Below are 25336 nucleotides of genomic sequence, written 5' to 3' on the forward strand. Positions count from 1 at the left end.
TCCTTGGTACTTCCCGGGGTCCTACCATTCCTCGTGTATTCCCGTACCTTGTTTCTCCTGCCCAAGTGCATCACCTCACACTTATCCACATTACATTCCATTTGGCATTCCTTAGGTCACCTGACCAGCCCGTCTGTATCCGCCTGTAATATTAGGGTCTCGTCCTGACTATTTACCACTCCACTAATGTCTGTCTCCATAGGTTCTGGGAGGTTGAGCGCATAATGAGCCAGGGGGAAAGGGATGAATTGTGTCACTGTGTGCACGCTAACTGATCCACTGTCCTTGTTGTTCATTGCAGCATCATCAGAGCCTGTCCACCAGGAGCAATTCCAGATGCCCCGTCTCACACCTGAAGACCCTCAACTGTCACTTGCGTCACACCATTTCTGTGAGACAGGCACCAGCGCAGATACTTGCACCTCAGAGGGCATTGGAACATTGGCTAGTGTCCCGGGGCACAGTGGTGAGGGCACTTCACATTCACTGGAGGAACTGGCAGAGACAGAGAGTACCGATGGCGCCAGCAGTCGGAGGACTGCAGGGGACCAGGCACATGCTCAGTCGGTGCCTGTTGATGTGCCTCTGGAGTCGTCCGTGATGCAGCAGCTGCAGGAAATGTGGCCGGGTGTGCGGGAGCATCTGCGAGACTATGCTTCGCCTGGTCTCCGTGGTGGAGGAGTCCACGCAGAGCATCACTGATGCAATGAACTTCATGGCAGAGCGTCATGCTCCCTCCATGGAGAGAGTGGCGACTCTTGTGGACAGGGGCTTCCAGGAGAACAAGCAGCTTCTCCTGGGGTTACGCTCGGACCTGCAAAGCCCTCACAGTGCCAGTGGCCACAGCTGGTCAGTGCCAATGTGGGAGATGTTGTGGGCTTCAAGCTTCCTAGCTCATTGCCCATCCATCCACGGTGAGCAGGGAGGTCCGAGGCGACCTCACGTTGGTGCAGCAGCTGCCTGGCGTATCTGCGGGCTCCTCTCAGGGCGCTCCAGATGAGGGCAACAGCTGCTCTGTCCCTATGTCAGTGACTGTTGCATCCGGTGAGGCTGCGACGACTGGGGAGATGCCGGCTGTGGAACTGGCCACTCCCTCCCAGGCGGGACCAGCACAGTGTGCGTCGCTCACTCGACTTATGCAAGAGGAAGAGGCCCGTTTGTTCAGAATTCAGTTTGGGTCAGCTTCTCCCAGTCTTCAGAGTTAGAATGTTTCCAAGGGTGTCACAGCTACCCGATGTGGATTATTTCTCCTTGTTAAATAACTTAAGAATGTTTATGGACACCAAAGAGCAGGCAGCTTCTTCCTTAACCTGCTTCATTCAATTAACCAATGAGAATGTAGCCTACCCTGTAAATACCAAGACAGGACCAGGCTTCTTTACATCCAGACAATGATCAGGCTATCCCACCATTTTGCTTCTGAAAATAAAGATTTAAAATCACCATCGCTGAATCCCCCACTATCAACATTGGAGGTTACCATTGACCAGCAACTGAACTGGAACAGCCATATAAATGCTGTGGGGACAGTTGCAGGTCAGAGGCTGGGAATTCTGCAGCGAGTAACTCACCTTCTGGTTCCTAAAAGCCTGTCCACCATTTACAAGGCACAAGTCAGGAATGTGATAGAATACTCTCCACTTGCCTGGATGAGTGCTGCTCCAACAATACTCAAGAGGCTTAACACCACCCAGGACAAAGCAGCCCACTTGATTGGCACCACATCCACCACCTTCAACATTCACTCCCTCCACCACATGCAGCAGTGTGTACCATCTACAAGATGCAGCAATTCACCAAGGCTCCTTCCACAGCACTTTCCAAACCCACGACCACTACCATCTAGAAGGACAAGGGCAGCAGATAGATGGGAACACCACCATCTGGAAGTTCCCCTCCAAGCCACTCACCATCCTGACTAGGAAATATATCGGCCGTTCCTTCACTGTCGCTGGGTCAAAATCTTGGAACTCCCTCCCTAACAGCACTGTGGCTGTACCTACGCCACATGGACTGCAGCGGCTCAAGAAGGCAGCTCACCGCCATCTTCTCAAGGGCATTTAGAGATGGGCAATAAATGCTGGCCTAGCCAGCAACAACCTCATTGCGAGGGATTTTTAACCCATTTACTCCTCCCTCTGCTAGGGGTCTCCCAGTTGCAGAAGGCAAATCACCATATCCCTTCCCCCAATGCCCAATCTGAGCCAATGAAATGATTCCATTGCTCTGAACAGGGACATATTGTCCAGGACTTATTTTATCAGGGAAATTGCCCATGGCACTTCCAGTTTGAAAGCTTTTCTTTGACATTTACAGTTCTACATTGTTTACATCCATCGTGATGAGAATAGTTCCCGAGCACAGTTGTGCTGGGATTATTTGAAGGCAAAATAAGGGCTTACACTTCATGGAATGTTGCAGATCTGGCATTGATAAGGCTTGCAGGTAGTTAGTGAGTATAGTCCACCTGTAGTTCCAGCAGTCAGTGGGTCAGGTGCAGTGTAGACTTTAGATTTCCATGCCTGACTTCCAAGAGATTGTAGGGCTCTGATTGTTAGCCATACTGTTTAAAAACAGACCAAGTTGCACTGTTGCAGTTTTCTCCCCCCGATTGCTGTATAATGAATATATTGTATTTCTAAATGTGGAAGCAGAGATCGTTCCAGATAAAAGGAGATCAATAGACAGTGAGCATTAACCCAGCCAGAGTGTTAATGGAGGGCCAGATTAACTTTCCTTCTATACTCATTGTGCCTTACATATGGAGGTGACATGCTCATGATTCTGACAGGGTGAGATCAGGTAGACAGAGAAGAGCTTTTCCCGTTAGCTGATGGCACTGGGACTCGGGGGCTCAGATTTAAGGTTTTATGCAGCAAGGGGTAACGACCTGGAACTCGCTGCCTACACGACGGAAGCAGAGACGATCAATGAGTTTGAAAGGAAATCCATGGTCACTTGAGCAAAATAAACTTGGAGGGCTTCAGGGATAGAGTGGGGGACTGAGACTGACTGGTTTGCTCCACACAGAGTCGTCATGGACTCCACGGGCCAAATGGCTTCCTCCTGTGCCATAATGACTCTGGCTGTATGAATGAGAAGAGCTCTGCTTTGGAACATAATTGAGAGTCCACATTGGAGTGATATATATTGAGCCCTGTGATCAGTCTCTTGTTACATGACCCGTTAACAGAATGAAGCAGCCATCCTCTTCAGGAGCAGTCAAGATGAGGGGAAGATGTTTGTAGATCAATATGGTTCCATCTCTATTTATGGATACTATTTTTTGACTGTTCCTCAAGTCTTTGGCATCTTCTGGCAAAATGAGATAAATTTATTTCAGTAATAGCATGTCTACTTGTTCCCTTTGAGGTACATGAGGATTGTCTTCTCTTTGATTAGATAGTCAAAGCCTTACACATTGAAGGAGATAATTTCGAGCCAGGATGGCAATAGGAGTGGTTAGTTGAGTGTGTCCATGCTTGGTTGTATCCAAGACTGCATCCTGTAATGAACCATATTGACAGTTAGAAGGGAGGCCCTATGAATTACCAGGGTACATCCCTGCAGCAGGACGCCCAGGTAAGTGAATTAGTCATTGATTTCCTAGTATATTGTTCCTGCCCTTCTGCCCCAGAACAATGTTTTAGCTGGGATTTGAGCACTATTAATGTGTATACGTCAACACATTGTCCCTCTCCTTATGATGTTTCCAATTCAGCTCTCATTGCCTATTGATCTTCCAATAGGCTGCGTTTGCTGCCCGTGCTGTGCATGTGCAGTCACCACCGGCCCTGGTATTGGAAATATTACAGTGTCGGCAGCATCAAGTTAACATTTTTAACAACCCCTCCATCCACCCCAAACCTCACAGACGGCTGGAAAGAGCAAGTGGCAAATGGGGACCCACTTGCCTGCCCACCCTCAATCCTAACCCCCAACTAAAATGACACATCACGTTGGTTAGAAATTTATTAAAAGATGAAATATCAAAAGAAATGGCTGGGGAGAGAGGGAGAGAGTTGGAGAGACAGGGAAATGGCCGTGGCCTGACTGCCTGTCCATCGTGGGCTCTGGAAACGTGGAATTGCTCGAAATTTCAGACCAGCCACTAAATTGGTTAAGAATTTGCGGCTTTTTTTGGTGGTATAAATTCCTTAATTTTTTGGGGGGTTGGTGGGTGGCGAGGTTGCACGGACAATGAAATAAGGTTCATTATTAGAAGTTTGAAGATTGCTGAAATCTCAGAGCTCTGAGATGCAGAGGGATCTGGGTGCTCTAGTGCATAAATCACAAAAGGTTAGTGTGCAGGTACAGCAAGTAATTAGGAAAGCTCGTAGAATGTTATTATTTATTGTGAGGGGAATTGAATACAAAAGTAGGGAGGTTATGCTTCAATTGTACAGGACATTGGTGAGACCACATCCACAGTATTGTGTGCAGTACTGGTCTCCTTTTTTAAGGAAAGATGTAAATGCGTTAGAAGCAGATCAGAGAGGTTTTACTAGACTAATACTGGGAATGTGTGGGTTGTCTTATGAGGAAAGGTTGGACAGGTTAGGCTTGTTTTCACTGGCATTTAGAAGAGTAAGAGGCAACTTGATTAAAACCTTTAAGATCCTGAGGGGTCTTGACAGGGTGGGTGTGGAGAGGCTGTTTCCTCTTGTGGGAGAATCTAGAACTAGGGGTCGCTGTTTAAAAATAAGGGGTCGCTTATTTAAGACAGAGAGGAGGAGAAATCTTTTCTCTAGAGTGTCCTGAGTCTTTGGAACTCTCTTCCTCAAAAGGCGGTGGAAGCAGAGTCTTTGAATATTTTTAAGGCAGAGATGGATAGATTCTTGATTAACAAGGGGGTGAAAGGTTATTGGGGATGGGCAGGGATGTGGGGTTGAGGTTACAATCGGATCAGCCATGATCTTATTGAATGGGGGAGCAGGCTCGAGGGGCCGAGTGGCCTACTCCTGCTCCTAATTCGTATGTTCGTTTGAAAAGAAGCTATCACTGTTTGAGGGTGGATTTGGGTCTCCTGCAAATGACATCGTTGGATTCTGCGCACGCACTGATGAGTGCACACTGGCAGAAGCACTGTTGGTGGCCATCTTACCTTGGCAGGAGTTATGCCTTTGGAACTTAAATTTCTGTCTGTCGTTAGGCTGTTGGACAATGGTGGCCTTCACCTGAACGATAAATCTTTGCTCAGTGTTGTACAGTTTTCTGGTGGGGGGAGCTTGCCTATCAAGTCCTAATGTGTTTCAGAGACTTATGACCAGTTGCATTTAAGGTAATATTTCATTGTACAGGTATCAGGCAGGAGTAGTGTGCCTTGGGTGAGGAGATGGGGGAAGGAGAATGTAATTCCCTGGCTCCCACCTCGCCTGCAGTTGGATATTTCATGGCTTTCTAACCACCTTCTTGTAGCCATGGTATCTTAAGCTTTTAACTGAGCTGCTTTCAGGCTCTGAGGGGAACTGGGATCCAGAGAGACCTGATGGTGGCTCTACTGCGAATTGTAGGTGTTTGAAGTCTGACGGGTGACAGATTGACAAAAGTGGCACAGCTTCCTCGATCTCCTGGGATCTCGAGGGAGCAGGAGAGGAATTTTCCACAGTACTTCTTCCCCTAATAGACCCTGGATTTTTCTCTGGGGTTTTGTCTCCACCCTCTCCTTGGAAATTACCTGGTTGCAATGGAGTAATTTAAAGGTAAAGTACCATTCCCATAGTATTGAGATGGCAGTGACATTACAGGGATACACTGTTCTTCAGAAGGTGAGACAGTGGTATAGTGGCAGTGTCACTGGACTTGTAATCCAGACTAATGCTCTGGGGACATGGGTTCAAATCCTACCATGACAACAGGTGGAATTTAAATGCAATTAATAAATCAGGAATTATAAAGTTAGTCTCAGTAATGGTGGCCATGAAACCATCATCGATTGTTGTATAAAACCCAGTCCGTTCACACCCTTACCTGGTTTGACCTATGTGTGACTCCAGACCCACAGTAATGTGGTTGACTCTTAACTGCCCTCTGAAATGGTGTGGCAAGCCACTCACAAGGGTAAGTTGGAATGGGTAACACATGCTGTCAGTGATGCCTACATCTCACTAAAGAATTTTTAAAAAACCCATCCTTCCTGCACCAAACATTAAAAGAAAAAGCTGCGGATGCTGGAAAAACTCTGTGGAGAGAAAGACAGAGTTAACGTTTTGAGTCCGTATGACTGAGTTAACTCTGTTTCTCTCTCCACAGATGCTGCTAGACCTGCTGAGTTTTTCCAGCATTTTCTGTTTTTGTTAAAAGAGAAATAGTGTTTTCACTGCCAGAGCACAGAGTTACCACCTGACTAATATTTCTGTGTTTCTCCTACAGACGAGACCCATTCAGTCCAGGTTCCTACAGAGTCGAAACCTGAACTGTATAGCACTTTGTGAAGGTAGGAATTTTCTTTGCTGCCTAGCATCTGAGTGTACAGCATTCTAAGCTTTATTAATAGGGGCATAGAGTAAAAAGCAAGGAAGCTATGTTAAACTTATATAGAATACTAAATTGACCTCAAGTAGAGTATTGCATCCAGTTCTGGGTACCACACTTTAGGAAGGATGTGAAGGCATTAGAGAGTGTGCAGAAAGGATTAATGAGAAAGGTTCCAGGAATAAGGAACTTCAGTTACATAGATAAATTAGAGAAGGTGGGACTGTTTTCCTTGGAGAAGAGAAGGTTGAGAGGAGATTTGATAGAGCTATTCAAAATCATGAGGGGTCTGGACAGAGTGGATAGGGTAAAACTGTTCCCATTGGTGGAAGGATCGAGAGCAGGAGGGCACAGATTTAAGGTAATTAGTGAAAAAAAAAGCAATGGAGACATGAGGAGAAACTTTTCATGCAGCGAGCGATGAGGATCTGGAATGCACTGCCCAAAAGTGTGGTGGAGGCAGGTTCATTCGAGGCATTCAAGAGGGAATTGGATTATTATCTGAAAAGGAAGAATGTGCAGGGTTACGGGGAGAAGGTGGGGGTGTGGCACTAGGTAAACAGGTCCTTCGGAGAGCCAGCACAGATATGGCAGGCTGAATGGCCACCTTCTGTGATTCCTCAATGGCGTATATGTATTATACTGTTATCCAGAGGGATTCCAAAAACTACTTTCCTGTTTGTTAAATAACCCTTGAGGCCAGTTAGCTCAGTTGGCTAGATGGTGTGGCTCAGAATAATACCAACAGTGCAGATTCAATTTTCGTCCTGGCTGATGTAGACTTGGGACCTGCCCCTGAGAGTGGCATGTATGGCAAACCACCGGTACCAAGAAACCAATTTAGGTTGAAACATTAGCAGACGATGAGACAAGGACCTGGCTTCAGACAGAGCACATGTGAATGAATGAAATAATCCCCCCCCCCCGCCCCCATAAATTCTCTCATTAGTGAACTCTCAAAGATAGTAAATGAGGGATCTCTTTCCAAGATTGCCTTGTTTTCTAATATTCACACTCTCTTCAATGTTTCCCCCAAACGCAGAACTGAAATTATGAACCTAATATGAGGAATCACAGCCAGATACCAATTTAGAACTTCCACCAATTCAAATTAATCAAGGAGAAAGTAATGGCATAATTGTTTGCCTGTTTGGTACAGCCCATTCTCAAATATTTACATAGTTGTTAGAAAGCACTACTCCTGAATAAGCTTATTATTAATGATAGTGTTGGCTAGGTTGAGTGCTCAGTGTTTGTTTTTTTAAAATCATTATGCAATTTGTTGACAGCTACATAATAGTGCCCTTTCCTGTAATTTCCAGATTTCTGATGTGAATGTGATATACCAGCGACCTGCGGTAATTCACAAAACTACACAAGGAAATAAGAACAGGGCAACTTGCACTCATATAGGGTCTGTAGTTTAGCAAAGCAATTCCCTGGAGCTTCACACCAGACGGGGAGGTGAGAGGAGAATGGACGTCATACAGGAGTTAACACAGATATGGGGGAAGCGACTGAAGGTCCACACAGTTGATGAGACAGATTTTTGAAGAGGTTTTTCAAGATGGGTAGAGATGCAAGAAAGCTGAAGGTGTTTATGAAGGCAAGCCAAGAGTGTTTGTGGTGGCTAAAAGCTTGGTGTTGGGTGGGAAGAGGCTGTGCATTGTAGGGCTACATTGAAGAGCAAAAGATGCAAACTGGGATGTGAAGCTGAAGGAGATGGAGTCAAGCGAGGCCAGGGAGGAATTATGAGCATGATGATTTTGAGGTTAATGCTTTAGGGGACAATGCTTCAGGGGAGGTCAGTCAAGACAGCAGTAATAGATGAGCAAGTCAGTACAGTTTAGAAAGCAAGCAGTTGGAGCACTCCAGATCACTCCACAAACAAAATCTGACCACCAATTTAATGACCTTGGATCTCTGGAAGCACATGTGTGATTGCAGGAAATTCATGGAGTAGTATAGTTTTAATAGTGGGGCCACACGTATTTAAAAATCTCTGGAATAAAGCATTTATGCCAACCCTTGCAATTTTACTAACAATGTTAATCATTAAGAACAAAACTGCTTGAAGAATGGTAGTCAATTAGTTGTCTCCCAGCAATATCTATTGACTTGAACTTTGCATGACATTAGTTGAGATTGTCAAAGAGCTTGTGGTGAAACAAATTGTCGGTGAGACTGAATACAATATTCCTTTTTAACCAGTCCCTTGGTGATTTTTATTTTCTATTTCTTAGTTATAACTTCAAAAGATCTCCAGAAACATGGGAACATCTGGGTCTGTCCTGTGTCCGATCATGTCTGCACTCGCTTCTTTTTTGTGTGAGTAGCATGAATAACATGAGGCTGAGCCTAATCTTGATGATCATATTGAGTTTGCCAAGAGAAATTAGTTTGATTTCAAGATTATGCTTAAATCAAGATTTCGGGCTAGAAACTGGGAGTGCTGTCAACCGCTCTATGCTCCTTTCCCTTCCTAAGGTCTAAGTTTAAATCTGGACCAGATAGATTGGGATGAATACAACATGTCACATGACTCCTGATGTGCGATCACCTTTCAGGTGCCATATCTTTGGCATGTCCACATGCCTAATGGATACTGTAGCCCAATCATCACAGTTCTGGGCTAGTAATCTTGATAGTATGAGTTTAAATGGAAGGTTGATAAATTGACTTTAAATAGGTTGGTAATTTGTAGGCTGGCATCTGATTATGAACAGGTTTGTTGTAAAAACCCAACTGGTCCAACAAGGTTGTTATATTATTCCAATATGATTTAGGAACTATATGTTCAGGCCTAGGTATACTTAAGTATCCAGAGTGCCACATGACTGCACTACAGTCTGCGTATTGAACTAACAGTGTATGAATCAAATGTACTTCTCAGATCCACCATGTGCTGTGGACTGATACATTATTAATTCGATACGCAGTAGTGAGTGATGTGGCACTTCAGATACTTATATATACATACGCATGAACATATAGGGCAGAATCTTCTCCTCTCTCTAGTGGCGAGCTGGAGGCGGGTAGGGCATATAATTTGGAGAGATGGTGCCAAACCTGAACCCTGCCACCTTTCTGCCTCCACCAGATTTAAGTTCTGGGTGGAAAGGCCCATGGTCGACCTTCCTACCCCACCAACAATTGAGATCCTTAAGTAGACAATTAATGACCGCTTGGGGGCCTCATCCCACTGCCACTGGTATTAACCCAGCTGAAGGTGGGCCTGTCACCATGCGGTGAGCAAGGCAGCTAAAACAATGCAGCCGGCTTGGCAGGTCTTGGGTGAGGGGGGCGTGGGGTGGAATCCATCGATCAAAGGCACTCCTTGCCTGACTGAAGGACTGGACATTGGGAAGAGGGGGGCGCCTTGCTGCCAACCCCCCTGCACATCTCTCCCCATGAACACTGAGCCCCCCCAGCACCCCCTCCCCCCCACCACCACCATTACCTAGCTGTGGCCTGGGTCACTATGCGATCGTGGGACTCCGGCGTCTGTCCTTCTGGCGGTAGCCATGGCCTCCCCAGTGGCACGGTTTAGCACAGGAGCCCCTGATTGGCTGGCAGCTCTCGGTAGGTGAGGCTTCTGCCCGTGGGGTCTTGGGGTCTTGATTCCAAAGGAAGGCTCATTGCTGGCCTTCCCATAAAGAAGCGTCAAGGGTCTCTCACCAGCTTTCCAACCAGCAGGCGAGACCCCCCCAATGCCTCAAGAAGATTCTGCCCATAGTTCCTAAATCACGTTGGAATAATATAACTAAAAGGCCTTTCAGGGAAGAATCCTGCCACAAATTACCTGCTCTGGCCTACCTGTAACTCTGGTCCCACATTGCAAGGTTGGTTCTTAAATACCTTGCCAGAGTTGGTCACAATCTAATAGATAAAGGGCCCCATTGTAATCACATTCACAAATGGCATTATCAATAGGCACAAGGTTCAGTATCAGTCCAACTTAAAATGGGTTAACACCTTTGTCGGTGTAGTATTGATTAGGAGTACTTCAAGCATTAGGCTGATGCACTGTTGTACAGAGTTTGTGCTTTCCAACATTTCCTTAAGTATAAGTTGGCTCTTAGAATTAACATCTCATTTCTAGACAACAGTTATATTTGCTCATGACATTGTCCTTTGCAGGTATGAAGATGGGCAAGTTGGCGATGCCAACATCAATACTCAGGATCCCAAAATCCAGAAGGAAATTATGCGTGTGATTGGCACTCAGGTTTACACAAGCTGAGTCCCAGAGGGATGCTTAAGAAAAATTCCAAAGGATTCCCCATAGACTTGAGACCTGTCACAATTGTTCCCAATCTTCCTATCCTGGCTTTTGCAAGGAGTCTTTATAAATATTTTCAGCAGAAAAGCTTTTTTTTAAAGCCAGGATAAGAGAGAAGTCAGACTTAGTTTGTCCTTCATGATGCATCAGTGCTGTAATGGTGTTTTTTATTTATATATATATATATTTTATATATATATATATATATAATATAAAAAAATTGTGCTTTTTTTGTATGACTGTATTGTGTATGTTTGACAAGAAAATATCATCCGTTTCATTAAATTATGTGTATGAAAAAATAAATATTTTGCACAATTTTGACTGGATATGTGACATTTTTAATTGCTTTAGTTACTTTTAAACTGAGGACCCCATCACTTCTTTTTTGCCTGTTACCCATAAGGACAGTGAAATGCGCGAGCGGATGCCTGAAAAAAAATAATCACAGCTTCCTTTTACTTAGATGTCTCTTATGTTTCTTTTTAATTAGCAACTAGGTGGTGGTCATCAACTGCAGCTTTTTGATGCCAGCCAGCCTCACTAACGTAAAATGTTTACCTATAACGTTGAATGTTAAATGGGTTGCCTATGATTTAGAAGGTTGTGGATTCGGGTCTCACTCCAGAGCCCTGAGCACACAGTCTAGGCTGACGTTCCACTGCACTATTGGAGGTGCTGTCCTTTTGGCTGGGGTGTTAAACTTAGGTCTCATCTGCCCCATCAGGTGGGGGTAAAAGACCCCGTGGCACTATTTTTGCAGAGCGTGGGAGTTACCCCTGGGGCTGCATCTTACCTATGTCGGGCGGGCTGGACAGGAGTGGGGGCAGGCGGCAATCGGCTGCATGCCGCCATTTTACGTGGACGGGCCAATTAAGGCCCACCCAGCGTAACACGCGGCCGGTAGCGCTCAGCGCTCCCTGTGCGGGCACAGAGCTGCCTCAGGGAGATTAAGTTATTGAAAAAATTTTGTTGCAAATAAAGTAAAAAATTATTTAAACATGTCCCCTCAGGTGACAATGTCACATGAACTGGGACGTGTTTGTCAGGTTCACCAAATTTTTTAATGGCCTCAACAGGCCTTTGACAGTCCGGCGGGTGGGCAGCTGCCTCTGGCGAACGCCCGCTGAACGGAATATTGGAACAACGCATGACGATGTCGGGACGCACGCCCTAAATCAGCGTGTCGGGCCCGCCCCTGCACACCGATGGCAATATTCGGATCCTGGTGTTCTGGCCATGAAACAACATCACACAAACAGATTATTTGGGCATTACCACGTTGCTGTTTGTGGGAGCTTGCCTGCTGGGTGCTGCATTTCCTACATGACAATCATACCAATACAAAAAAGAACTTTCACTGGTTATAAAGTGCGTTGGGATTTTATTTTATTCTTTCACAGGATGTGGGCATCACTGGCAAGGCCAAAACTTGTTGCCCATCCCTAATTGCCACTCCATTGCAGGGGGCAGTTAAAAGTCAGCCACATTGCTCTGGGTCTGGAGTCATATGTAGGCCAGACTGGGTAAGGATGGCAGATTTCCTTCCCTAAAGGGGCATTAGTGAACCAGAGGGGTTTTTATAACAACCAACAATGATTTCATGGTCACCATTACTGAGACAAGCTTTTCAATTCCAGATTATTACTTGAATTCAGATTCCACCAGCTGCCAAGGTGAGAGTGAACCCTTGTCTCCAGAACATTAGTCTGGGCCTCTGGATTACTAGTCCAGTGATATTACCATTACACCACCAATGGCTCTGAGAGTGTGATAAGTGCTATATTAATGCACGTCTTTCTTGCTGAATAGAGATGGTCAAGTGCCCTACACAATACTTGTTGGCTATCTGTCCTTGAACATTCCCTATTGATCTTATAATTGCTGAAACAGGAGACATGTCGAAGCTTTTTGTCTTGCACTCATCAGGACACTCGTAAGAATACCAATAAAAGGAGACATTCTTGTGACGTGTCCTGATGAGTGCAAGATGAAAAGATTCAACATGTCTCTTTTTTCAGCTATACCCAAGTTCTGTACCAAAATCTTATAATGCTTTTATTTCCCATATAATTCCCACTCTTCTGACTCCATTTAACTTGAATCTTTTAAATTTTGGGACATCAAATTAATTGCTAAATTTGATATAATCTACTCCAGCTAAATGGAGTCTCAGATATTTGGTTAAATGGACCCAATTGTTTTTCAAGGTGAAAACTCCATGAGGAAGGTGTAGGATAAATCCCTGCTGCATATTTCCCACATTAAACTTAAGCATTGTCACATTATGCTGTTCCCTATCTCTAGCTCATTCTCAATCAAAACCCTGGAATGTCTTCTCACCCTTAGTTTTCCCTTCGCTGAATAATCTCTTGGTTTAAAGCCTAATATTGACATTGTTTAAATATTTACGGATGTGCTGATTTTCCTCAAATCTCTCCTCCTGTTCTCCAATTTTCTCGCTCGGTATTTGGGGCGAGGAGGCTTTGAGGAACACAGGTTCGAATTTCACTGCAGCAGCTGGTGAAATTTAAATTCAATTAATAATGTCTGGCATTGAAGAGGCTTGTCTCACTAATGGTGACCATGCCAACTATCATTGATTGCTGTAATGCTCCATCTGGGCCGCTAGTGCTCTTTAGGGAAGGAAATCTGCCATCCTTAACCAGCCTGGGCTGCCTGTGTCTCCAGACCCACAGTGGGGTTGACTCTTAACTGCCCTCTGAAATGGCTGAGCAAGCCACTCAGTTCGAGGCAATTAGGGATGGGCAGCACTGCTGGTCTTGTCAGCAATGCCCACATCCTATGAAAGAATAATAAAAAAAAATTATAGACCTTTAGTGAGGCTACATAATTAAAGACAATGCAGAGCGCTCATAAGCTAGTGAATCTGATTTTGGAATACTTTAATCAATGCACGCAATATGGCAGCCTTTATGTTTGGAGTTCAGCATTAAAGATTGGCTTTGAAGACTATATTGTGGTTATGAATCCAGACAAACCTTCAAGCCATATCATCACCATGTCTTTGATACTTTACCTTTGACAATTAGGACAATGACCTTTAAGTCTTGTCTACTTCCTCTTGATTATGGCCCCTCCCATTTATCTTTGGAAGGCAACCCTCATTCAAGCCAATGGAAATCTTATTTGATAATTTCTAGAACTGGGTGTAAGGAATATTAAATTTAGTTTTAACCGTGGGATTAATAAAAAAATAAATTCTAACCTCCAACAAGCCTCCGACTTCATTAATACTTGTTTTTTTCTAAAAAAAACAATCAGTGCAAATGTTTTATCATTGATTTTCAATTTAGGGTGATAGGTAAAGTGATGGATATGTAGGGTAACAAATGGTATTGTGGGGATGGGGCAGTTGGTGTCCAGGGGATCATGTGATGATGGATCTAGGAACATGTCCAACTAGAATTGGCAATTCAGGACAAGGGCCCGGACTCAAGGATGCTGGAATGTTATACATCGCAGAGTGATCGGACATGGGCGAGCTCCTGATTCGAACAATGCCGCAGCAGGCTACTGCCTAAACAGAGACAAGGCCCTTGTTCAGAAAGAGAAAAATATAATCTTCAGGATCAATAATGCTAGTTTCGTAGAGTTCTTTCACCTGGTCTTTGGAAGATGAGATTGCACTGCTTCTTAACTGGCATCAGTCCCTCACCATGTTTTTCTGGAGAATGAGGGGGCCAAAAAAAAGGAAAAGCCCTTAATTCTAGCTCCACCTATATCCCCACTTTGTAGGTAAATATCGCTTGAGGTGTATTGAGCCACAAGGATGTTCAGTGAGGAGGAATAGGTCATAAATAACAGCAACTTGCATTAAGTAGCACCTTTAACATAGTAAAATGACCCAAAGTGCTTTATAAGTGTGTCATCAAACAAAATTTGACACCAAGCCACATTAGGAAAATATTAGGACAGAGCTTGGTGAAGGAGGTGGGTTTTAAGGAGTGTCTTGAAGGAGGAGAGGGGTGGCCAAGCAGAGAAGTTTACACCGGTAATTCCAGAGCTTAGGGATGAGGCAGCTGACAGCACAGCTATTAGTGGTGGAGCGATTATAAAACAGGATATCAGGAGACCAGAACTGGAGGAGTGCAGAGATCTGAGAGGGTTGTAATGGTCTACTTCTACGGAGTAGTACTGAGCTATACAGTAACAGGTTCAATGAGCCACGCAGAGAATATCTTAAATTTTCACGTTGTCAACCAGCAGCCATACTTTTGTGACACTTTCGAATAATAAAACACGACACAGATTTGAAGCTTTCCACTGGACTGTGCTTTATTTCAGTCAAAGCAGAATAGCATTAACTACAGAACTACTGCATTTTTACACTACATTAAATTGTTAGAATTACAGGGCATCCTCTGCTTGTGTATACAACCTCTAATTTAAATTACATCTCTGGCAGGAAAGAAAATGGGGAGGGAGGGGTGAAAATCTCCCCCAAAAATAAATAAGAGCAGTTGTGACAATTAAATTAATAAAATTCAAGAAGCAACAATGATAACAAATTACACCCAGAATACTTTAAACCTGATCATAAATAGCAAATAATAAATTATTTAAATATTGGATCTTAAATAGACAGGCCATACAAATATCCGTTGTGGCCTGGATTTCTTTCTCATTTTCATTTAATATTATTCCTCATGGTAAAACACTGAAAATCTTAAATTCTTTTTTTTTCTTCTGTGAATTATAAAGAAAACCATTGATAAAGAAAGAAAAATATGCTTTCGTATATATACAAGTGCAGCAAGGTCTCAGTAGCTAGTTTGCAGTACCTGTAATTAGAGGAATTTGTTGATTAAAAGCTCTTATCTGTTATGCATTTTCCGCTGGCTTAATGCAAATATGATCACCTTTTTATCCTGGCTGACTTTCATGAGTGTAAAGTCTACGCAGAGCAGAAGCAAAGGCATTTACAATTATCTGTGGTAATGTAAGATATGTTATTCCTCTTTGTTAATTTCTGACTTTTTACATGTTACTGCTGTTTACTGTCTCTCTTCATAATAGAAAATGACTAAAATAACACAATGTAAATCATCTGTTTCTCAGGCAATGTAGTACCAATTTCATACCATCAAGTCAGAGAAGCTTCTATTGGCGACATGACCAAATGTGTCTTATATTTTGTTTATATTATGATTGGTGGGGATGTGTTATAGTTCACTCAGGGAGTCCGAGTTGCTGTGGCAACACACACATTTACATGCACGTTGTAGTCTGGGGCTATGGATAATGATGGTAGAGGCTCCAGCTTTCTTTGGCTGACCAGGAATCTCTCCTACTCTTACCGCCTGTCATAGGCATGTGTTGGAAGGATATGCAGGTTCATCCTCAACCTGTTTGGCCGGGTTTTGAACGCACCTTCCTTGGTCCTCAAGTCCTGGGATGGGGCTTGAGCCCGGAGTCCTGGCTCAGAGGCAGGAACGCTACCCACTGCACCACAAGACCTCCTCATAAATTATGATTAGGAGGCATACAATCTGATTAGTACGCATTGGCATATCCTATCATCTAGTGGTTATGTTACTGGAGTAGTAATCCAGAGAATGTGAGCTCAAATCCCACCATGGCAGTTTCAGGATTTGGGAATTGGCGGGAGGGCAGGTAGGAAGTGTCTGACCATCATGGGTGTGGAGCAGGACTTGGTGGACCAGATGGTCCTTTCCTGTTGGCCATTTCCATAATTTGGTACTAATGTAAGAGAATAGTCTTCAGCAAGGCCTTGGTTATCTGTGCAATGTCACAACAGGAAAGCAAACAATGTGCTAAAATATTTCACCGCAAAGATGGTCACTGTCTTAAATAAATGAAAAAGCAGTGTTCTTCACTTGATGAATAAATAGAGACTCATAGCCTCCCCAGACATCCGTTTTTAATTTTAATGAGTGATTGGATAACACGGGAGCATCTGAGATTGTTTTGCATAACTTGACCCTCAGTTGAAAAATGCTGCATTGGAAGCTGAATAACAGCATGTTGAGCCACATCCTGAATGCCCCTTCTGTACCCATCAAATCCTGGAGGAGGACTTGAACCCAGGACCTTCTGACTCAGAGGCAGGGGCATGTCCACTAAGGCATGCCCACTAAGGCATGTCCACTAAGCCACACAACTTCTACACACAGTGGTGAGCATTAGAAATGGTCTCATACATGGCAATAATAATTGTAAATAGGCAGGCGTTGCATATTCTTTTCACTTTCTTTACGGGTTTGCAAAGGGTTCTATTTTTAAAAAAATAGTAAGGCTTCTCTTCCTTTTCCATTCTAAAGCCAGGGAAGCAGAATCCGACTCTTCACTAAGACCCGATTGTGACGCTGCACCAGTGGAAAGTATGGGCAACGCTTCCGGTCTTAGGTTTGGCAGGTGAGCAAACTTGAAACCTCTGCCAAGGTTTTCTAACAGGGGGTCAACAGAACCCACCCACCTCGGAGAAATACCATCACCTGTGCTGTTTCTCCAAGATTCTGCCAGAGAATCCAATGGAAGGAGACTCCTATGGAAAATCTCCTTGTATACTTAAGTGCAACATCAAAACCCAAAATATTTAAAGGTGCTTTGCTCTGGGATCCTTCTACTGGACAATCACCACCAAGAATAGCAAACACAGCCAATGATAGGTAAGGCCGGTTTGTATTGTGATAGAACTGCTTCTGGATTATTTCACTGGTGTACTCCTCATAAAATGTGAACATTAACCTTTGGGAACTTTCTAAGGTAGCTTTACAATGCACTCATAGCTGTGAACATTTCCAGTGCTTTTGAATGATAAGGGGTGAGTTAAGTTCCCTTTCTTTCCCTTGGTGCAAGAATGCACTTACAAATGGCACAGAAAGCAAATGCCTTGAGGCACAAGGTAATAATACAATTAGACACTTTGCTGTTTGTGTACAGGAATATTTAGCTTGCAATCTATAAATTCCTCTGACAATGGCACTTTTAACTTGCCAAAACTAATCCAAGGTAAAGGAGTTAAAAATTAAGTTCCATTTTAGATAATATCAAGCTGTGCTTTGCACTGCATGAGGAGTAGTGCAATTCCTTATGTGCATTGTATTATACCAGTCCATCTGTGATTACACATGGGAGGTAAGTTCAAGTGCAGCCGTCAGGTGAAGTAGAAGATCAGAAGAATTGAACCAGGGCTCGAAGATGTAGGTTTATGACAATTTGGGAAGCAGAGGAGTCGGTTGATGTGCGGAAATTTGTCTGCAGAACTGGCTGAGGGAATTGGTGATGCAAAAGTTGCAGCCCCACCACTGCTAAAGATGTAACTGCAATGTGACACGTTTACATAGCCAACTTTCATTATAGACAGAGATATCTATAACGGGAAAAGTTAACAGGAAAGTGTAACAAAAATTGACAGCAGGGAGTAAGATTTGTGGACAGGAAATATGTGCAGATGTAAGATTTTAATAAGACATATTAGGGGTTCAATGATATGAAATTGATGTTATTTAATACACTGATATAAAATGCCCTAAAAAAATGAAACTGTGTAGTGGATTCAGAAGTGTCAGCTTTGAATTGAAGATCTACAATCATTGAGTTTGTAAAACACAAATTTAAAATTACTCAGTTATTATCTGACTTAGGTCACCTCTTTAATCTTCTCAAACTTCAATTTGGTTGCTCATATTTTTTTCTCTATCGGTTCAGTGAGATGGAATGAAAAGTTCTGGACCAAATGAGTTGGGAGTCTCAATAGACTTGATCTAGCATTGGGTCAGCAGCTTTTGGAGAAGTTTAGTACTGTTGATTTGAACAACAGGAACATGCCAGTTTGAGCCCACAGCAAGAGCCATATCTCCTAGAGCACTGGAGAAGTCCCAAGCAAGTAACATCCATGATGTCACTGGACCAAATTCCATCGATTTTTGTTTTCACAGGAAGATATCCTAAAGAATGGCTATCCACTATATGACAAAGACACTACTCTTTATTTTACTGAGTTGTGAAGCGAGGAATTTTATATGGGTGGGTTCATTATTAAAATTACATAATGCGATTTCAACTGATGTGACCCAAATTTCTATCTTCGGATATCAGACTATTTGTCGTTGACTTTGTTAGTATTGCTGTTAGATATGTTAAATTAGTTACTTTAACCTTGCCTCAATCTACAGCTATCTATATTCTCTGCACAGAATGACAATGGAACAATCATTTCTCTCATTTTTGGCAGGGGGTCTTCATTCATTTCAGTGCAAATCAAGATGAGGGAAGCTAATGGAAAGAAATGAAAGACTTCCACATTTCTGGCACCTGTGTTATCATAAGCACTCCCTGACCATATAAAGTCCTCATACAACATGCATGAACTATCAACCTCAGAAGGATATAAATTTGGCAGCTGGAGTATAATGTGGGAAAAATATGAGGTTGTCCACTTTGGCAGGAAGAATAGAAAAGCCAAGTATTATTTAAATGGACAGAGGCTGCAGAATGCTGAGGTACAGAGGGATCTGGGTGTCCTTGTACATGAATCACAAAAAGCCAGCATGCGGGTATAGCAAGTAATTAGGAAGGCAAGTGGATTGTTGGCCTTTATTGCAAGGGGGATGGAGTATAAAAGTAGGGAAATCTTGCTACAACTGTACAGGGCATTGGTGAGACCACACCTAGATTCTGTGTACAGTTTTTGTCATCTTACTTAAGGAGGGACATACTTGCATTGGAAGCAGTTCAGAGAAGGCTGATTCTTGGAATGAGGAGTTTGGGCCTATTCCCACTAGAGTTTAGAAAAATGAGATGTGATCTTATTGAAACAAATAAGATTCTGAGGGGGTTTGACAAGGTAGATGCTGGGAGGACATTTGCCTTTCTGGGGAATCTAGAACAATTTCAAAATAAAGGGTCTCCTATTTAAGATGGGAATGAGGATGAATTTCTTCTCTCAGGGGGTTGTTAGTGTTTGGAATTCTCTTCACCAGCGAGCAGTGGAGGCTGGGTCTTTGAATATATTCAAGGCTGGGTTAGACAGATTTTTGATTGGCGAGGGAGTCGAGGGTTATGGGGGCAGACAGGAAAGTGGAGTTAAGGCCACAATCAGATCAGCCATGATCTTATTGAATGGTGGAGAACGTTTGAGGGGCCGAATGGCCTACTCTTGCTCCAATTTCTTATGTTCTTATGTATTGCATTGTGAGTCAATTCCATTTCCCACATCACCTGCTGATGCGAAGTTAAGGACAGTTATGTGTCCAACTTACATTCATATAGAAATCCTGCAGCCATAAGATGGGGATGACTGTTCATCCCATCAGTCTGACTTGGGTATTAACTCATTTAGCCCACTAACACAATTGTTTTAAGAACACGTTTTCCCAAGGAAGGGACTTGCTTTTCTAAATCACAAAGGAAACATCTAATTTTAATTGGTGACCAGGTAGCATAACAAGGCAGTGTAGAGAAACAACTGTAATAAGGACAGAAGTCACATATTGGTGAAAAGTACAGAAGGACTTTGAGAAGTTGGAAGATATGATAAGGCCAGTCTTGTACTTTCCTTTGGTGTGAATGGTAGTCCTAGCTTTGAAACAAGCGTTATAAAGTAAATGAGATGCTACAGCTGTTTGCTGAAATGTTGATAACTACCTAATGTGAGGGCATCTCCAGATATATCTACAGGCAGTCGGTTTCTGATTGAAGGAGAGGAAAATCATCTTTTCAGGCCAAAGTCAGTGCACCCTAGATATGGATTCTTCTTCACTGGTATGTACAGGCTTCCACCAGCCAATGGACAAGATCTGGCAGTCAGGAAACTAAGTACTGAAGAGTGACATTAAGACAATTGCACCTGCCCAAGGTTGCAATTGCTCAAGGAATTTCACAGCATCGACAAGGTGTATATTGCAAATTGAGTTGAAGGAGTGCTTCACTATAAAGAAAAGCAATAGATTGTTGGCACACCAGTTTGTAGAAATTGGGATGTGACGTTGGTCACTTCATCTGAATGAGCATGTCTACTGCCATCCACTCAACTGGGACAATGCTATCAGCTGAGGAGCGTTGAGAAAAAGATAAGCTTCTTTAGGGCTTTGAGAATACAAGTAACTTTGTTATTCACATCAGAAATTCTACCGGGGTTAAGCTGTTGAAGTAGGTATTTGATATTCTTGTGCTTGATTGCCATATGGTTGAATTCATTGCTTGCTGTCCAAGAGGAAGGTTTTGGTATCAGATCCTGGATATCAATAACAATGTAGTGCTCAGGAACATTAGGATCAGGAGTAGGCCAATCGAGCCTGCTCTACCATTCAATTAGATTGTGGCTGATCTTTCCCTCAACCCTGTTGTAATATGCCTCTAAGAGATTGTGCCACATGACACACTTTCCTTTCTAGTGATGTCATGCAGCAATCCCTTAAAGGCATATTACAACAAAGCCTATTTACCTGAATTTGCTCAGAATTACCTGACAAAACTTCAGCTAACCCTCAAATCTGTCACATGGGACTGTCTTTCTCAAGAGAAGGGATTATGGTTTCGGAGACAGGCTTGACTATCTTTCACCAGACCTTGGAGCCTTTGGAGAATCATGTGGATTGGAATTGTTAGACTTGTGCTTCTAAAAGATCTAATGGGTGAGAATATTAAATTTGAAGCCAATGTATACCAGCAAGGCTAGGACGATAGGTGAAGATAACTTGTGAAAATAATTTTCTGTATTCAATGGTGGGAAATCTTGCTCACTGGCTCTGCAGAGTGGAAACTTCCATCTATTAATTTTTAAGGGTGGCAAATTGTAGACTATGATCTCCTAATATATATAGCCAGTGGGCAAAAAAAAGGATTTTAACCCCGTACATTTATTTCCTGCGTGGTAATATGACTCTTTAAAACAAATTTCAGTGAAATACTCCTTGCCATAAGGAAAATAACTCAAAATCACTTTGACCACTGTTTACCCTGAGGTGGCTTATGTTGTTGATAGATGGCCCCATCTGTCTAGAGGTTGGACCTTCAAATGATTCTGTTGGCATCAGTTGTATTATCAGTACTCAGCCTGCCCATTACACAATGTGCTTGATGATGGCTAAGGAAATGAGAGTTTTGAAACTACCATTGCAAGTGTATCTCCATGTGCCCTAATGGAAATATCTGCAACCAACCCACCCCTCAACAAACCATTGACACCTGATGTATCTCACCTCCCCAAATAGAGGCTTGGTATTTCTAAGCATTGCTTATTGTATGTACATGATGGAAGGCCACTCCATTTTCCATATTGCTTTGCTGGAGACCAAGAAAGAAACAGCAATTATCTAAGTTGCTGTCTCTACTGACATTTACAGAGCTTTTATTTTATAGTTCCTGATTAAATAGATGTAAAACTAATGGTATAGCTGCTGAGATTGGCTAATTCAACCAGCCCAACCTCTTGTCTCAAGAGATTTTTTTTATGTTTAATGATATATTCATGCTTTTTAAAGACTTGGTACTAAGGATGGTCATAAAAAGTTATTGGATTTGAAGAGTTGAGTGCTAGGGCCATCAAACTAGGGCCATCAAGGAACATTATTGAGAAGTGTAAGGGTGCAAAGTTTGATGGTACCTGCATGACATCATTAGGTGTATGTGTGGGTGGTATTTACACCAGGCTAGGATTGAGGTGTACTGCAAGGCAATGTTTTGAGAACTGTACCAAAATGGCAGGATTCATTGGTACTAATAATGCACGCAAAGCACAGAATGTTCCATTCATCGGTACCTGTCAACCATTATGTTAAACACAGGCAAAATAAATAAGCAGTACAGTGCGAATTGCTTACTTAACCATGCATGCTCACATCCTTAGCTCCCTTGGATCCATCATAGTCGTCTTTGCCAACTGAAGCCAGCAGTTCTACTTTTGTTATGCGTTTAGGACACCTTTACCTATGAGTGCTGTTACAAAAGAGAGCTCACTCATATACATGCTCGTGTGTGAGAGCATCACCTCCAGTTTGGTGATGATGACAGTAATAACGAGCTCACACAAAAAAAAAACAATACTTCAGAGCAACAGAATCGCTACATTGCCTGAGAAACATAACATTAGTCATCATCGGGCTGATCTAATATGAACAGATTTAGTATTTATAGTATGAAATAAATACTTGGGAACAGCAACAACAGCATTTCGATATGTTACAAGTAACCGCTAGTGCTTTTATGGTGAAAGTTTCAGTATCTCATCAGCTACTGTACATAAGGACATAGCTCATGAGCCAGCTCTTCAGTAATATAAAATGAATGTTCCGCTTCCATATATTTGCAGAATCGATTGTCTCTCCACTGTCTGAGCGCCTCCCAAATTACTTAAATGTTCCTAAAATGACTCTTAAATCCTATGAAGCCTTTTCTTGTATGCAAGTATTTTTTCCCTAAATCACCATGAAATGTTATGATCTATTTTTTTTTTCGTTTTTACTTACAACTATAAGATAAGATTTAAAAAAGTTTGGTCCTTTGGTCCCTAATCATCTAAGGAATGATATGACTTTACAGTAGTAGAACTTTTAAATCCCTGTGCCAGCTTTCGAAATGTCCCTTTATCTGTGATATCCTTCCTGTTTCAGAGGCAAGGGTGTGTCGTGTTGGCTGTAGGCACACAATCTTATCCAGCTGGCTTTGGTTTTTTTTCTTAAAGTCAGTATTTACCATTTAATCCTCTGAACATCGGTTATTCAGTACTTGTGGATTAACTCAGCCATGGTGTGTCTCAATGTCCTCAACACAGTTCCAGTGCGAATAGGATTATTTTTTTGTCGTCATTATTTTTTTGTGTTTTTGTTTTTTTTTTGTTTCCATCCAAACTTCCTTCTTTTTTTTTGGTCTCTCCCCTCCCCCCCCCACCCACCCCCTCCCCTCCCCCCCCTCAAGTCGCTCCTGAAGTGTTTCCCCCTTTTGAAATCTAATCTGTCTTCTTCCACAGTGATACACAGCAAAATAAAAGAGTCATAGTTTTCAGACTGCACTTGTGACAAAGGATCACTGAATGCGGCGATGCTTCCATCCTGAGAGAGAGAGAGAGAGAGAGAGAGAAAGAGAGAAGCACAGAAAAGAGAAAAAGATGAGTTAATACGACAGGAAAACAGTAACCGGTAGTGATCATTGTTAAACAAATTCAGTGGCAAAGCTAGGCCCTAGAATTACCTGAAATGGATGACATCATGTTAAATATGGCCTAACTGGGCTGTGGTATATTTTCCTCAAAATGTATCTCTCTTTCTTCCTACAGTATTAAATTCATCACTAATTTAAAGATTTGGTGGACGTTTGCTGTAAATGGAAGGACTTTCTGTGATGTTGGTATTTTGTACACCTAATGGTGGCAGCAAATATTTCCAACACAATGGAGACTCCTCTAACTTACCCTGGTGATCTAGCCTAATCACATAGACTCAAGAGCAAACATTGTCACACCAGCACATCAGATCCATTTACTGTACTGAGATGTACCTTTGTGGTAGAAAGTGAGTTTGAATTTGTAGCAGGCACTTCAATGTGACTGCAAGCTAACAGCTTCGACATGATAGGATTGAGATATTGAAAATAGAATAACCGAGTGCTTTAAACATCTAACTGGAATTGGAAAACACACAGAGTCCTCATTAGGTTTGAGTTAACAGAGGCCAAATGTCTACCAGAGTGCTGAGAGTGAAAACAATACAAAGTAAAAAAAAATGTGTTTAAAATGTGACTAAACTCCACCAGGGCTACTAAGGGGTCCTCAAGTTGCCCAGAACGATACCAAGATTTCGTTAAAACTCATGACACTAGTGTGTACAATGAGCATTGAGGTGGAGAACACAATTGGAGAGTTCACAAGGTTGAAGCAAGGTTATGAAGCCGTTGCTCTCCCCACAGTTTAGGAGATGTAGAACAGATTTCCATAGAAGGGGTAGATTTGAGATCAGCTAGCATCTTTGAAAAGTTGCTGAATTGATACTTGTTGAGATGGGGAAATAGAGCATTTACAGTAATTCTTGGTGTTTTTTTCTTAAATTGGGGAAATCAAGATGGAAATCGGTGAAATAAGGGATAAACAGACAACATGGGTTAGAAGTCCATTATAGAGGGAGTCTGATAGAAAGGGGTAGATGGTCAGAATGGTCTTTTCTCACAGTGGATGCGCTTATGTCCTCAAAGCCCGAGACTATAGGGCTAATTTTAACAAACACTTAATGCCCAGTACAGTTAGACAGTTGGCAGACATCCATCTCATCACCTGTTTTCCTCATGACAATAGTGAACACAGATAGGAACATGGTCCAGAAGTTAACCTGGAAAGTAAGGATATTAATACTGATCGAAATGATAGATTAAGTAAAAAGTGAGTGTCAATGGACTGATGGGCGGAAATTTGAACCTCAAGTCTCCATTCCCTAAACTTTCCCCTCTGTACAGTGAAACTTTCCCTGGTGCTTTCTGAGGATCTCTAACATAATTGGTCTTGAGGAACTGTGTCTCATAATTAGCTAAAAAGACTGTTGCATTTATTGACTTTTCTAAACCCAATTGTATTCCCATCAAGTAAGCGCTAAAGCAATCGAAACG

At 42.6% G+C, this 25336-nt stretch overlaps 2 protein-coding genes across 10 annotated transcripts in view; one reads left to right on the plus strand and one right to left on the minus strand.

The window, feature by feature from the left end:
• The window catches only part of parp6b (poly (ADP-ribose) polymerase family, member 6b), a 121785-nt gene extending 110826 nt beyond the window's left edge, over window positions 1-10959 (plus strand). For 5 of the 8 annotated variants that reach the window (XM_078532247.1, XM_078532243.1, XM_078532245.1 and 2 more), the window contains 3 exons: window positions 6373-6436; window positions 8718-8802; window positions 10615-10959. In XM_078532247.1, coding sequence (XP_078388373.1) covers window positions 6373-6436; window positions 8718-8802; window positions 10615-10717 — 252 coding nt within the window. In that variant the 3' untranslated portion in view covers window positions 10718-10959. Of the gene's footprint in view, window positions 1-6372; window positions 6437-8717; window positions 8803-10614 lie in introns of those variants that run through there. The other 3 variants (XR_013573802.1, XR_013573801.1, XM_078532246.1) reach the window with 3 other exon arrangements.
• Window positions 10960-23205: 12246 nt separating this feature from the next.
• Window positions 23206-25336, minus strand: part of LOC144669960 (CUGBP Elav-like family member 4) — a 728627-nt gene continuing 726496 nt past the window's right edge. Inside the window, exon 13 of one of the 2 annotated variants that reach the window (XM_078532250.1) lies at window positions 23206-23793. Coding sequence is in view for 1 of the 2 variants with exons in the window: in XM_078532252.1 (XP_078388378.1) it covers window positions 23768-23793 (26 nt within the window). In the remaining variant the exon portion in view is untranslated. The remainder of the gene's footprint in view (window positions 23794-25336) is intronic. The other variant, XM_078532252.1, reaches the window with a different exon arrangement.

Source organism: Cetorhinus maximus, chromosome 30, assembly GCF_964194155.1.
Source record: "Cetorhinus maximus chromosome 30, sCetMax3.hap1.1, whole genome shotgun sequence".
Lineage (NCBI taxonomy): Eukaryota > Metazoa > Chordata > Chondrichthyes > Lamniformes > Cetorhinidae > Cetorhinus > Cetorhinus maximus.